This window comes from Chrysemys picta, chromosome 18, assembly GCF_011386835.1.
Source record: "Chrysemys picta bellii isolate R12L10 chromosome 18, ASM1138683v2, whole genome shotgun sequence".
Taxonomy (NCBI): domain Eukaryota; kingdom Metazoa; phylum Chordata; order Testudines; family Emydidae; genus Chrysemys; species Chrysemys picta.
The window spans coordinates 13739132-13751767 of record NC_088808.1 but is presented as its reverse complement, the minus strand read 5'-3'; the positions used below and the strand labels follow the sequence as shown (position 1 = coordinate 13751767).

The 12636-nt window shown below is 43.3% G+C and overlaps 1 protein-coding gene across 1 annotated transcript; it reads left to right on the top strand.

The window, feature by feature from the left end:
• The first annotated feature begins 2773 nt into the window (after window positions 1-2773).
• On the top strand, window positions 2774-12040 carry ZDHHC12 (zinc finger DHHC-type palmitoyltransferase 12). The gene is made up of 5 exons (XM_005293409.5): window positions 2774-2968; window positions 4201-4337; window positions 5698-5784; window positions 7243-7409; window positions 9482-12040. The coding sequence occupies exons 1-5, from the start codon at window positions 2869-2871 to the stop codon at window positions 9789-9791; spliced, it is 801 nt and encodes a 266-aa protein (XP_005293466.2). The 5' UTR covers window positions 2774-2868; the 3' UTR covers window positions 9792-12040.
• The last annotated feature ends 596 nt before the right edge of the window (window positions 12041-12636 follow it).

The following is a 12636-nucleotide window of genomic DNA, read 5'->3' as shown; positions in this document are numbered from 1 at the left end:
CTTTTTGCTTTCATGACTCTAAAGAGAGATGATGTTTTTTTGTCACTGGGAGCGGGGGGAAGAAGACTATTGTTATGAAGTGAGGTGGATGGGAAAATCAGGACAATATTCAGTTATGCAGAGTGTCACCAGGCTTATCTGCAGTGGATATGCCCAGTATTCATGAGCATAACCATACTGAGTGAGGAAGCTAACTGTGGGAAGGACTCTCTTACACTGCTTTAGTGCCACTGTGACTTCCTACTTAAAGGACCCAATGCTGCAAGCTCCCGAGTACACGCATCTCCCATTGAGTTCAGTGGGAGTGCCAGGTTCTCAGCAGGCCCTGGATAGGCAGGGTGAGAAGGAGGATCTGTCCCTAGGGAGCTGGAAATGTAATAGGGTAGTGATTCAGTATGTACTGAGATGTGGTTTGTGTAACGTTCCAAGTTGAGTAGATGCCATCAGAATCTAGATTTTATACTGCAAGACCTCTGCCGCACTCATGTCCAATTCACTATAGGATAGTTTCTAGAATTAAGCCCAAATTTTATCCACCTGGTGATTTTTTGGTTTTGAAATGTAAGGTAGAGGAAAGCCTCAAGCTCTGTACCAATTTCAAAGCTGCAGGGCAAGGTAAATAGCACACTACATGTCGCAATATATAGTTTAAGTCACAAAGGTGAAAGATAAGTTCCCTTCATCAGACTAGGGGGCACTCCCTGCAGTCACACAGAAGATGAATGTTTGTGCTAAAGGGATCAGAGTAGTTAGTAGCAGAAATAGTTCATGTTGTTGCTATTTAAAATTGCCGTCCTTAGGCTTCAGATCAATACCTCACTGAAATTAACTGAAGGCAGTTTCCACCTCTCTTGTCTGTCTGGAGGAACAGCCTGACTACTACACTGGGTCACTGTGGGAAGCTCTGCTGTTCAACCAAAGGAGTTAGAAACATATTTTTATGATGGTTCCTCCATAATTTTAATGAATATCCTCAGCAAAGCACTAGTACAGGCTCAATCTTACTCCTGGAAGGCTTTCTCCAATACAAAAAGATTACTGGATTCGCTTTAAGGTTGTTAAAACATGATGGGGAATGAACTAGAGAGTCTAAAGATCATTTTCAACATTTCAGCTTTGCTGTCCCAAATAAATGATTTATAGTCAACCCCGAACACCCTTAACAGTTTGCACTTTACTGTCATGGGACCAGCAGAGGGAGCACTGACTTACTATATCCCCACAGATGGCCTGAAATAATCAAGAATGCTGATGTACAACCAAGGAAGGAAAATAAACAGTCTGGTTTATACTCAAACAATAACAGGAAGGAATCAGCTGCTTGCCATGTGGAGGAGGATAAAATGTGCAGGGAGAAGAATGATACTTTCAAGCCCCTACTGTTTTTTTCTAGCTATGATGGACAGAAAAAAATTACAGTGTAAAATCATAGTTGTCAGCAAGGCTCTGTCTGCACTAGAAGTGAAAAGGTGTTGGGACCGATCTTTGCTTGTAAAACCCATACAATGCTTTGGATCCTCACATATGAGCTGTAACAGGCATTTTACAAGCTCTGTTTGTATTGATTTGACTGCCTGGGTTGAGCTAGTTCACAAAACAGAGCCACACTTTTCACTGCACATGCTCTGCTGCAGGGTCTTGAGAATCCTGTTTCCCTGGTGTCAAGCATCCCTGTGGGTAGTTTTAGTGGAACTCCCTAGTTATAGGTATATGATGCCCAGTCCTTGCTGCGGGTAGCTATAATGCACATTTAACCTTCATGAGCACCATTGCCATGAGAGTGCAGAATCTTGTGATAGCTTCCTACATTTTTTTGCTTCCTATAATGCCTGCTTAAATAAAAAACATTGATTGTGCTAGGATCTGGCCTGAGATCCATTTGCAGAGCCTTGGTTGGGATCATAGAAGATTAGGGTTGGAAGAGACCTCAGGAGGTCATCTAGGCCAACCCCCTGCTCAAAGCAGGACCAACCCCAACTCAATCATCCCAGCCAGGGCTTTGTCAAGCCTGACCTTAAAAACCTCTATGGATGGAGATTCCACCACCTCCCTAGGTAACCCATTCCAGTGCTTCACCACCCTCCTAGTGAAATAGTGTTTCCTAATATCCAACCTAAACCTCCCCCACTGCAACTTGAGACCATTGCTCCTTGTTCTGTCATCTGCCACCACTGAGAACAGCCAAGCTCCATCCTCTTTGGAACCCCCCTTCAGGTATTTGAAGGCTGCTATCAAATCCTCCCTCATTCTTCTCTTCTGCAGATTAAACAAGCCCAGTTCCCTCAGCCTCTCCTCATAAATCATGTGCCCCAGCACCCTGATCATTTTCGCTGCCCTCTGCTGGACTCTTTCCAATTTGTCCACATCCTTTCTGTAGTGGGGGGGGGGGGGAAAGCAGCCCCAAACTGGATGCAATACTCCAGATGTGGCCTTACCAGTACCGAATAGAGGGGAATAATCACTTCCCTTGATTTGCTGGCAATACTCCTACCAGTGCAGCCCAATATGCCATTAGCCTTCTTGGCAACAAGGGCACGCTGCTGACTCATATCCAGCTTCTCATCCACTGTAATCCCCAGGGCCTTTTCTGCAGAACTGCTGCTTGGTCAGTCGGTTGGTCCCCAGCCTGTAGCGGTCCTGGCACTGCAGCGCCCAGTGCAATCTCTGCGCCTGCGGCTCCACAACTTTTAATACGGTTTAATAACCACGCCCCCCGCTCAAGCCCCACCCCTTCTGCCATGGCAACCACCCGGCCAATCCTCGCTCCTCACGCTGCCAAGAGGCGCGGCTGAGCCTGGGCCTGGGCTGGGGCCGCCCTTCCGGGTTGGGAGCCGGGGTGCTGAGGCCGCCCCCTCCCGGGTTGGGGCGATGCGGCAGGGGGCTGCATGGGGCGGCGGCTACCTGGTGCGGGCGGCGCACACGGGGCTCAGCTGGGGCGTCACTCTGGCGCTCTTCCTGCATCGCACAGGTGAGACCCGGAGAATTCCTCGCTGCCGCCATCGGGCCCCTGGGATTTCCCTCGCCGGGGGAGAGCCGCTCCCTGAGCACCGGACATGAGCCCTTCGGGCCACAGGCTCAAGTCGCCAGCACCTCGGACCGGGGGGCTGGCTGCTGCCACGAACTTGTCTTTTTTGCCCCCCCCGTTCACCCAGCTCAGGATTATTAATGATTATTAGTGCAAAGCTCACCTATTGGCTGCTTTTCTTACAGCCCCATTGCCTGGAGTCATGTGACTGTGAGAATCACAGCTTTCATTTTTTAAAAGTGTTTGGCCCTCATAGGCTAGAAAAATAACATGAAAATATGAACTCTGAAGACTCAAAAACCAGAAAGCCACCCTCGTTCATTACCTTAAAATACGAGATTTTAAAAAATATGTTTTGATGGAGCCAGACTTGTGATTTTTGGACACTTGAAGTTGGCAATAGTGCACCATCATATCTGGCAGGAAAAAAATTACCTCCAAGCGGGGGAAGTGAGAGCATAGGATACTGCTATATCCTCACCCAATGCAACAAGATCCCTGTCCTACCTGGATAGAGGGGAAACCTCACTCCTATTGCTTGGGGGGTTGGTATTTGATATTTGAGAAGACCTGGTGCCTATTCCAAGGAGTTTACAATCCAATCTAGTCACACAGCATAATGGAAAACCTATAAACCATGGGGGATTATAATAAAAAGTACCTTTTGTGGTATTTGAGTAATATAATGCTTAACACCCTGAAACCTGTCATAATTACTATTAATCTCTTAATATATAAATACTGTTTTTACTGGATTCTTTATGGCCCTGAATCTTACTCTGACACCTAGATGCTGCAGTGATGGGCACTTTTGAAATGCAGCTATCCTCATAATTCTAGAATAGTTATATACAGCACACTGCAGAACAGCAGGAGAAGGTGACGAGAGATTGAAGTACAGGTAGAGTTGGGGGAAGGACTTGCAAATCAATGGGGGGAAGCTGTTTGCTGATCTCTTAAGTATGTTGTAAGGGCTCTTTGTAAATAGTCAGTTCCCCTTACAGAGGGGACCGCCGTGATGGGTCCCGACTTCCTGAGCAGTTGAGGCATACTTCCCACGGTTGATATAGAATTCAGCCCCACTTTGAATCCCATAGCCAATAAGGTCAAGGAGAGTAACTTGTTGCAGTAAACATTTCACATGGACTTACTCCTTCTATGGTGGCCTCTTTCAGATCTGCGAAAGCAGGAAGAGCATGGAGAGTTGCTGCAGCCACTGATATTTGTCTTACTGGTTCTCTGCTCTGTCTTGCTGTACTTTGTAGTGTCTCTCATGGATCCAGGCTTCATTGAGTCTGATGAGGAAGAGAAGGTAAATCATTCTCTTAGCATGAATCATAGTTGACTGAATGAAGGAACGTGGGAACCAACCTTCCTGGTTATAAAACCTGTAGATTTTGTTTTTCTTTGCAACATACTAGATAAGAATATGCAATATAAACTGTTTTGACATTTAGGATAGAGGACTCTTAAAATGTGTACAAAAGCAGAAGCAGTCACGGAGTTTAGGTTCTATAAAGTGAGCCTCAGGAATCGCACAAATGTTGCTAGGTGCATTTATCAGACCATGCCCCCTTCTGAATTTCCCCTAGCACCCACATGCTCTCCCACTTTGTTTTACTGAGCGGATGCCTTCACTTGTCTCAGTTGCTACAGTTCTCTGTAGAACAGATAGCTGCCTTATGTTCCCTCACTACTGCCAATTGCTGTGCATATGAAAACCAGGATAGAGGTGCAAGCTGGAAGGAAAGTACTCCTTACAACTCTATTTACTGAACAAGGTAATTGTTCTGTTACTGTATCCCTCTTGAAAGATCGATTTGTACAAAAATCAGATGAGTGCTTTAACTAGAAGGAAATATCTCCCAGGTATTTTATATTTATCCTTCTTTAACATGCTTGGACACCTTATCTTGCCTCGTACAAGCAATTTAATATCCATTATCACTTTAATCTTCCAAAACTTAAGTGAATTTTGGTCTGTGTTTATAACAACCAGCACTGCTTATACGCAAATGCATTTCCCCTGTATTTTGAGGCAGATAGAGCAGTCTTATTACTACTTATATCCTATGTGGCTCCATGCCAAAGCTTTCATTCTGTCTCCACACACTGTCTGGTTGTCAATGGCTAAAATAGCCCCACTCTCTGAACAGTTATGTGTGTGTATCGTGTATTAAGTAGGATTTCATGGGATTCTTTGCATTGCTGAGGTTGTCATACACTGTGTTGGGTCTGTCCTTTGTTTCTTAACAGCTTCTGTACTTCTCAAGGAATTGTTCAATGTTCCTAAACTGTGAGAGAGTTGTCTGAGACACTTTACATCCCTCTCTCCAGAGTCTGGAGTACAAATCAACCTTGCTGCTCATCCTTAGGCTGTGTCTACACTATGAGCTACAAGTGTGATTCCCAGCTCACATACGTGTACTTGCACTAGCTCTTATCGAGTTAGTGCAAGTATAAATAGTAGCCATGCCAAATACCAGTTTCAGGCAGGTTTATACTCTGCCCTGCTAAACTATGCCTTTTCTGCTGCTGCTTGTGTTATATGGCTGTGCTACTATTTATACTCATGCTAGTGTGGGGATGGATGTACAAACTGGGAATCACCCCTAGCTTGGCATTTCGACATGGTCTTAGGTCCCCTCTTTTCTCTTATCACCTTTTTGTAGGTAGGGATGAATGAAGAGCAAAGAGTAATGATGCCTCAATTTCCAAGCAATGTTTGGCTGCGGCGCTGTGGATACTGCATGCTGAAGGTATGTGTGTGCAGCAGTTGGTCACAGGGTGACCAGATGTCCTGATTTTATAGGGACAGTCCTGATATTTGGGAATTTTTCTTATAGGCACCTATTACCCCCCATCCCGCTTCTTCACATTTTTTATCTGGTCACCCTAGTTGGTCAAGGGACTAGGGTGATTGCTTGGTGAGCTGGTGCTCATCTGGCTACCTATCTTTTGTTCTGCTTAGCCATCACTCATTTCTTGTAAACTTACAGTATTATCTTGATGTAAAAGGCCAAGGCAGGAGCAGACAGAATTAGAAACTTTGATTCAGGTACAATCCTGAGATGAAAGGTGACTCGAGCAGAGTGTGTAACTGAACATTTTAAAATGGGAACCTGTTAATTTTCAAGATTAATACATCTATCCCTGGCAGTTCACAAAGTACTGTTCTCTTCTTACTCCACACTGGGGAAAACCCTGCTTCCTGCCTCCTTGTTGCCATGTCAGCTAAGGCCTCACCACATCTTCAAATACTTCATTTGAAAGTGTCGTAGTAAAGTCAAAGTGTAGAGTTCATCTGGGTGTAAGGTGTAGCATGAGCAGATTGCTAGCAGGTATGAGCTTGTTTAGATGCTTAGGAGCAAAGAAAAGCTAGTTTTAACTGTAGAAAGCATAGTTTACTCTTTTTTCTCCTTCATCCTCCAATTAGATTAGTTCTTGAATATGCATCCCTGAAGCCCGGAAATGCCTGTTTTCAGTCGCAGTCTCTGTCAGTTTTATACAATCCAGGGTTGTTCCAGCTTAAGTAAATATCTGACCACTGATAGCAGAAGGAGCTATCAGCCAGCTTGTTGCTGAAATAGATAAGAGACTGGCAGAGCATATATGTACCACAATAAGGGGGCATGTCACCTGTTGCCATGGTCCCTTCCCCAACCATACCTCCCTATTAATCCTAAAATTAGCTCTCCTCCCCATATCAGGGGAAGAGTGGATACTTCTCTTCTACCCTCTCATCCACATGCCCCTGAAGACAAGACACCCCCCCCCCCAAAAAAAAACCCCAAACCTTTCCTTGTATACACTCAAAACATTCCCGTGAATGGCAGGTGCCCTAGTTTTTCACTTTCAGACTTTGGTCACCTTTTTCTTAAATATCCACAGCTAACTGTACTGAGCTCTTGATTCAGCTAATACCTTCCCCTATGTGTTTGCAGCTTTATTCTGTAGCTAGTTAAGGGAAGTTTTATAGCAAAGTACCAGCCATGGGCAAGTCATTTAACCTCAGTTTTCCCATCTGTAAAAGGGGGATGATGATCTCCTTTGTAAGGCATTAGACAAATATTATTAAAATAACTGCTTTTAAAGGGATCGTAGAGGGAACTGTCTCACTTTGCAGGATTGACCTGGATGACTTCCCAGCTCTTTTCTATGAAATAGGGCATTGGATCTGGGTAGACTGTTCTTAAGATCATCTGCTTATTCCACAGCAACCAATGCGAGCCAAGCACTGCCAGCTGTGTCGGCACTGTGTACGTCGTTATGACCATCACTGTCCCTGGATTGAGAACTGTGTAGGAGAGAGGAATCATCCACTCTTTATAGTCTACCTGGCTGTGCAGCTTGTGGTTCTCTTATGGTCCTTTCATGTTGCATGGTAAGTACTTTAAGTAGCAGCCTCTGGCAGGGACAGTTTGTATTTGAGGTCTTGGAGAGTTTTGATGAGAGATGGACATTCCAAAATCCCACTGAATGATTTGGGTAGAGCAAGTTAGCAATGGCTGGAGTTAACGTGATATGTTCTCTCTTTGCTTGCACACTGTAACCAGCTTTCCTCACAGCACCACTCTGATTATTGCTACTGAGGAGGAACATAGCTACTTAAGGAATAGGGTGGGGTGTTCCTTAAAACAGTGGCTCTCGACCTTTCCAGACTACTGTACCCCTTTCAGGAGTTTGATTTGCCTTGCAAGTTTCACCTCACTTAAAAACACCAGTGTCACAGCATGCTATTACTGAAAAATTGCTTACTTTCTAATTTTTACTATACAGCACGGGAGGCCAATATGCAGCTCTTCAGAAGTTAATATGCAGCTCCTTGTATAGGCACTGACTGCAGGTCTGGAGCTACAGGCGCCAACTTTCCAATGTGCCAGGGGATGCTCACTGCTCAATCCCCTGGCTCTGCCACAGCCCCCCCCCCTCCCCATAGCCTGCCATGCCCTTGCTCCTCCTCCCCCCCCCCCCGCCCCGCCTCCTGCATGCCACGAAAGAGCTGATTGGGAGGCGCTGGGAACGGGGCAGGGGAGCTGCTGACTTACTACTGTGGCTCTTTGGCAATGTACATTGGTAAATTCTGGCTCCTTCTCAGGCTCAGGTTGGCCACCCCTGCTATACACTTATAAAATAAATCAACTGGAATATAAATATTGTACTTGCACTTCAGTTTACAGCATATATATAAACAAGTGATTGTCTGTATGAAATTTTAGTTTGTACAAATGCTCCCTGGGTTACACAATCCTGACTTATGCAAACCCGCACTTATGGAAAAAGTTCCGTAAGTTCCATAACTTCTTTTTTTTTTTGGATGTAATTGTTGGGTTTATATCCCCGACTTTCGCAAAATTCAACTTACGCAAGGCGTTCCGGAATGGAACACTTGCGTAAGTCGGGAAGCGTCTGTACTGACTTCGCTAGTGCTTTTTATGTAGCCTATTGTAAAACTAGGTAAATATCTATAGATGAGTTGATGTACCCCCGGAAGACCTCTGTGTACCCCCAGGAATACACATACCCCTGGTTAAGAACAACTGCCTTAAAACACTTAAAAAGCCTGAGTCCATTCAGGCAGTGGGAGCAGACAGCCAAGGCAAGTATAGAAGGGGGGATTATTTGAAGAGGTGGAAATTTGATTTGACTTAATTAAATTGTCACAAACAGTTACCTGAGCTACAGCACTTAAAACCAGATATATAGGATAGACACTCCCCGATAAATGAGGGGCAGATAGTCTTACTTGCAATACAAGCTTGGCTTCTCCAGAGGTGACAGCAACATCAAAACTTCTGGAAAAACAGGGGAGCAGGCTTTGGCATCTGGCAGTAGGTATATTGCATTTATAGTCAGCTGCCATTCTTTCCAGTTTGTACAAGCATTGGGGGACTTTCAACAGTGCTGTACTGTTGATTCAGTTGACAGAACTGAAGTGATTAGTTATGCAGTTTGATATTTTGGGTTGTAACAGGCTTAGCTGTAAACTTAAACTAAATGAATATAAAGTAATTTTGCATTGTTGGTTACTGTTTAACCTTTCCTCGTTAATTATTGTGCAGCCTCTATTTATAAATGGCAGGCAAGTGAAAGTCCCCATAAACCATATTCTGTGAGTGGCTCCTGCCATTGTACTCATGCAGCTCTTCTCCTGCAGTGCCAGGCGACTCTCTAATTGCCAGGAGAACATATTTTTTACAGCAGTATAAATGTCCAAGATCTTCTTCCTATCTCTGTTCCAGTGTATTTAGAACTTAGCTTTGTTTTGAGTCTTGAGACTGCAGCTGCTGTCAAAGTTTATACAGTGCCTTGAAGCTGTAAAACACTGCAGAAATATTATCAGCATGTGAGTCAGGAGTGCAGTATTTGTAAGTCAAGCTGATGATTTGATTAATGTAACTTCAGTTCTGTATCTAACCCAATTTGACTAAACCATGTTTCTCTTTTAATTGAAAGGTCAGGCCTTTACTTCGAACAGTCTTGGGAGTGGCTGCAGCACAACATCTTCCTTCTCCTGTCCTTCCTCGTGATAGCCATATTCACCATTGTAGTGCTGCTGCTGCTGGTTTCACACTTATACCTGGTCTCATGTAATACAACCACCTGGGAGTTCATGTCACACCATCGCATCTCCTACCTCCGACACTGTGAGTCAGAGAACCCCTTTGACCAAGGTGTCATTCTCAACCTCTGGAGATTCTTCTGTGCCTGCCGTCTCGTTACATGGGAGAAAATATACTTTCAGGAGGATAGTGACCCTGTTTAATTATAGAATGTAAATTCAGCCAGTATTTAATGGTGTAATCCAAGTTTGATTACAAGAGGGAAAAGTACATCTACAGGGTGAGCTGAAATGCAGGTCCTCTTGCTGAATTAGTCATTCTGGTTTTAACTAATAGAGGCTGCTTGTCATGGTGCATCTGTGCTAAGGGCTTTAAGAAAGGAATTTAGAGTAGGACTGTCAGGAACAACCTCTGTGTGATTTGTTAGAGAAAGCACTTGTGTTGTAACCCATTTCCTACTGCTTCAGTGGAGGGGGAATTTAGTCCATAATGAACCATGCAACTTGTTGTACAACTATCACATCCGCAGGAGCAAGTCTGCTTACAAGAAGATTAAGTGGCAGCGTGGCTCTATGTGGTTGTTCGTATCCAGGTAAAAAACTTTAATTATAAAATTAAAAGGGGACTTCTTGGTTCTGGGCAGCACTGAAGGGGTGATTTCTGGTCTGAGTGAATGTGTATGCTAGTCCTTTACATCTTTTTGCTAATCATATTCATCAAACCTCTTGAGGCAAATGCAGGGACTTACTGAATAACTGCTTTCACTTATTTCCTCAGTCTCCCCTCCTCAGTTGGTGCCACATCCACTCTAGGGAATAGCAGCAGAAAGAAAAAGTTAATTATTGATAAGTCAGGCCTTTCTTCATAAGTCTTACTGTCAGGACCGATGTGCCTTAGTGGTAGAGTTGGGTAAATAATGGAAGGTTTTGAATGAATATTTGGACAATGAAAAGGAAACCTCAGTTTGAATGCATGCAGGAGATTCGTGCGTTCCCCAAAGACTTGAACTTTACTACTGCTAATATGCCTTAGAAACAGCTGTTATGCACCAAATTCAAGTTTTGAACTCTTAAATCTATGTTTTGTGATGGAGTGGCTACTTAGATACAAGTCAACAAAACAATACTGGTGACTTAAACATAATGAAATGCACATTTAAACAGACCATAGACTCAGTAGTTTGATACAGAAATTAATGAGTTTTCAGTGAATATAGACTTCTCAGATTTAAACCATTCTTGAACAGAAAAAAGCAACATTTGTCAACTGCATTCTTTGTCCATGTCACTTATTCAGCTCTAACTCTCACCTATAGCTTGTTTGGGAAAAGCCTCCCTCAGAATATTGTTCCAATTACATATTCTTAGATTAAAATAATAAATGGATGAGTGGCAGTGAAGGAGATATTTCTGAATGCCCTGAGATGGTTTTTAACTGGTAACGGTGGGATGGAGCTAGAATCCTTATTTCCTTGCCCAGCTGGAGCAACACTGATAATAGTACTGCTAAATCCATGTCTCAATGATGTTTTCCTCACTACCATATTTAATACTATTAGGTTTAACTTATTTTACTTTAACTGAAAAGGAGAAAAAGACTAGTCTTTTTTTATTTTTAAAGCATTAAAGCAGGTGCAGATACTGTATTAAAGATAGTGGGAAGATTTCCATTTTAATTTAAGATGACACTAACACGTAAACTTAATTTCTTCAGTTTAAGCAGCATGGACAGTGAAATTAACCTGTTTAATTACAAGTTCCTTTATGGCATTGTAAAGATCGTGTGTCAATAGTCCCCTCAAAAAAGGAGAGCCCTCTGCACTCAATCTTAGTCTTGAAAATATTTCCAATCATCAGGTTTTGTAAAAATTGTTATGCTTATTTGGTGCCTTAGTATCTTTCGTGACTCAGGGGTTAGCACTTGGCACAAGAGCCAAATGGATGGCTATCACGTTGGCAGATTGCACTCAAGTTCCAAGGTAGGTAAGCACTCTTAGAATACTGTTATACTCTGAAAAAGCAACTCAAAGACAGCAGGAGGGTCTATGTTGGTGTCTGACACCAGAAAAAGTTTTCTAGTTCTTTGGGGCCAGGGCTGTGTCTTGTACAGGGCAGAACACGCTATCACACTGTGGTATGTGAATGTCAAGATGGGGTCTTCCTGGCTTGTAAGTCACCATTAAGAAAGGAGTCTGCAATTAGAATTTAGTTTGGTTGATGAAATATCTGCCAGACTAGAGTTCACTTCACACTTAGCTGTGTTGGCTCTATCACATGAAAAAATAACTGTCAGCCAGTATAACTGAATACACACAAGTTAAATATTATGTTTGATGGGACTGTGAATTTAAAAAAAATGTCTAGGCTGCCATTGAAAGATATTTGCAGTTTACATTTGTAAATGCTCTGCACTGTATTAAAAATAATTGTAAATCATTAAAGATTAAACCTAGTTTTTGCTGTTCTCTATACATTTTTCAGGTTTAACACTCAGTCATCTGGTTCTCCTGCAGTAGCACTATGCTGTACCTTTTAATGAGGGGGAGGGATAGCTCAGTGGTTTGAGCATTGGCCTGCTAAGCCCAGGGTTGAGAGTTCAGTCGTTAAGGGGGCCACTTAAGGATCTGGGGCAAAATCAATACTTGGTTCTGCTAGTGAAGGCAGGGGGCGGCTGGACTCGATGACCTTTCAAGGTCCCTTCCAGTTCTAGGAGATGGGATATCTCCATTAATTTATTTTATAATCTGTTAAAATGTAAAAAATCATGGAAACATGCCAGTCTTGACATTTTGTAAAAGTTTTTACAAACACATTTGGGGCCAAATGTGAGCAGACAATGGCTGTTTAAACAAGGCTCAGTACAGACACGTACCTTGCCTTAAACTGGCTTTAAGGTTAGGAGGAGTTAACTGGTAGTGTGGGTCAATTTCCCTTTGCAAGGCATTCAGCAGTAAGACTGAGCTAAGATCAGGGTGGGCTGTTTTTCTTCCACACATGTACATATACTAAAGCTCTTACCTAAGTAACTCCTTGACACTTCAGCCAATCT

What these genes read in the sequence shown, in the direction of transcription:
- ZDHHC12 (XM_005293409.5), top strand. Translation starts at nt 2,869, where the DNA reads ATGCGGCAGGGGGCTGCATGGGGCGGCGGCTACCTGGTGCGGGCGGCG. An exon ending in GCTCTTCCTGCATCGCACAG is followed by an intron (nt 2,969 to 4,200) that starts GTGAGACCCGGA and finishes GGCCTCTTTCAG; the next exon opens with ATCTGCGAAAGCAGGAAGAG. An exon ending in AGTCTGATGAGGAAGAGAAG is followed by an intron (nt 4,338 to 5,697) that starts GTAAATCATTCT and finishes ACCTTTTTGTAG; the next exon opens with GTAGGGATGAATGAAGAGCA.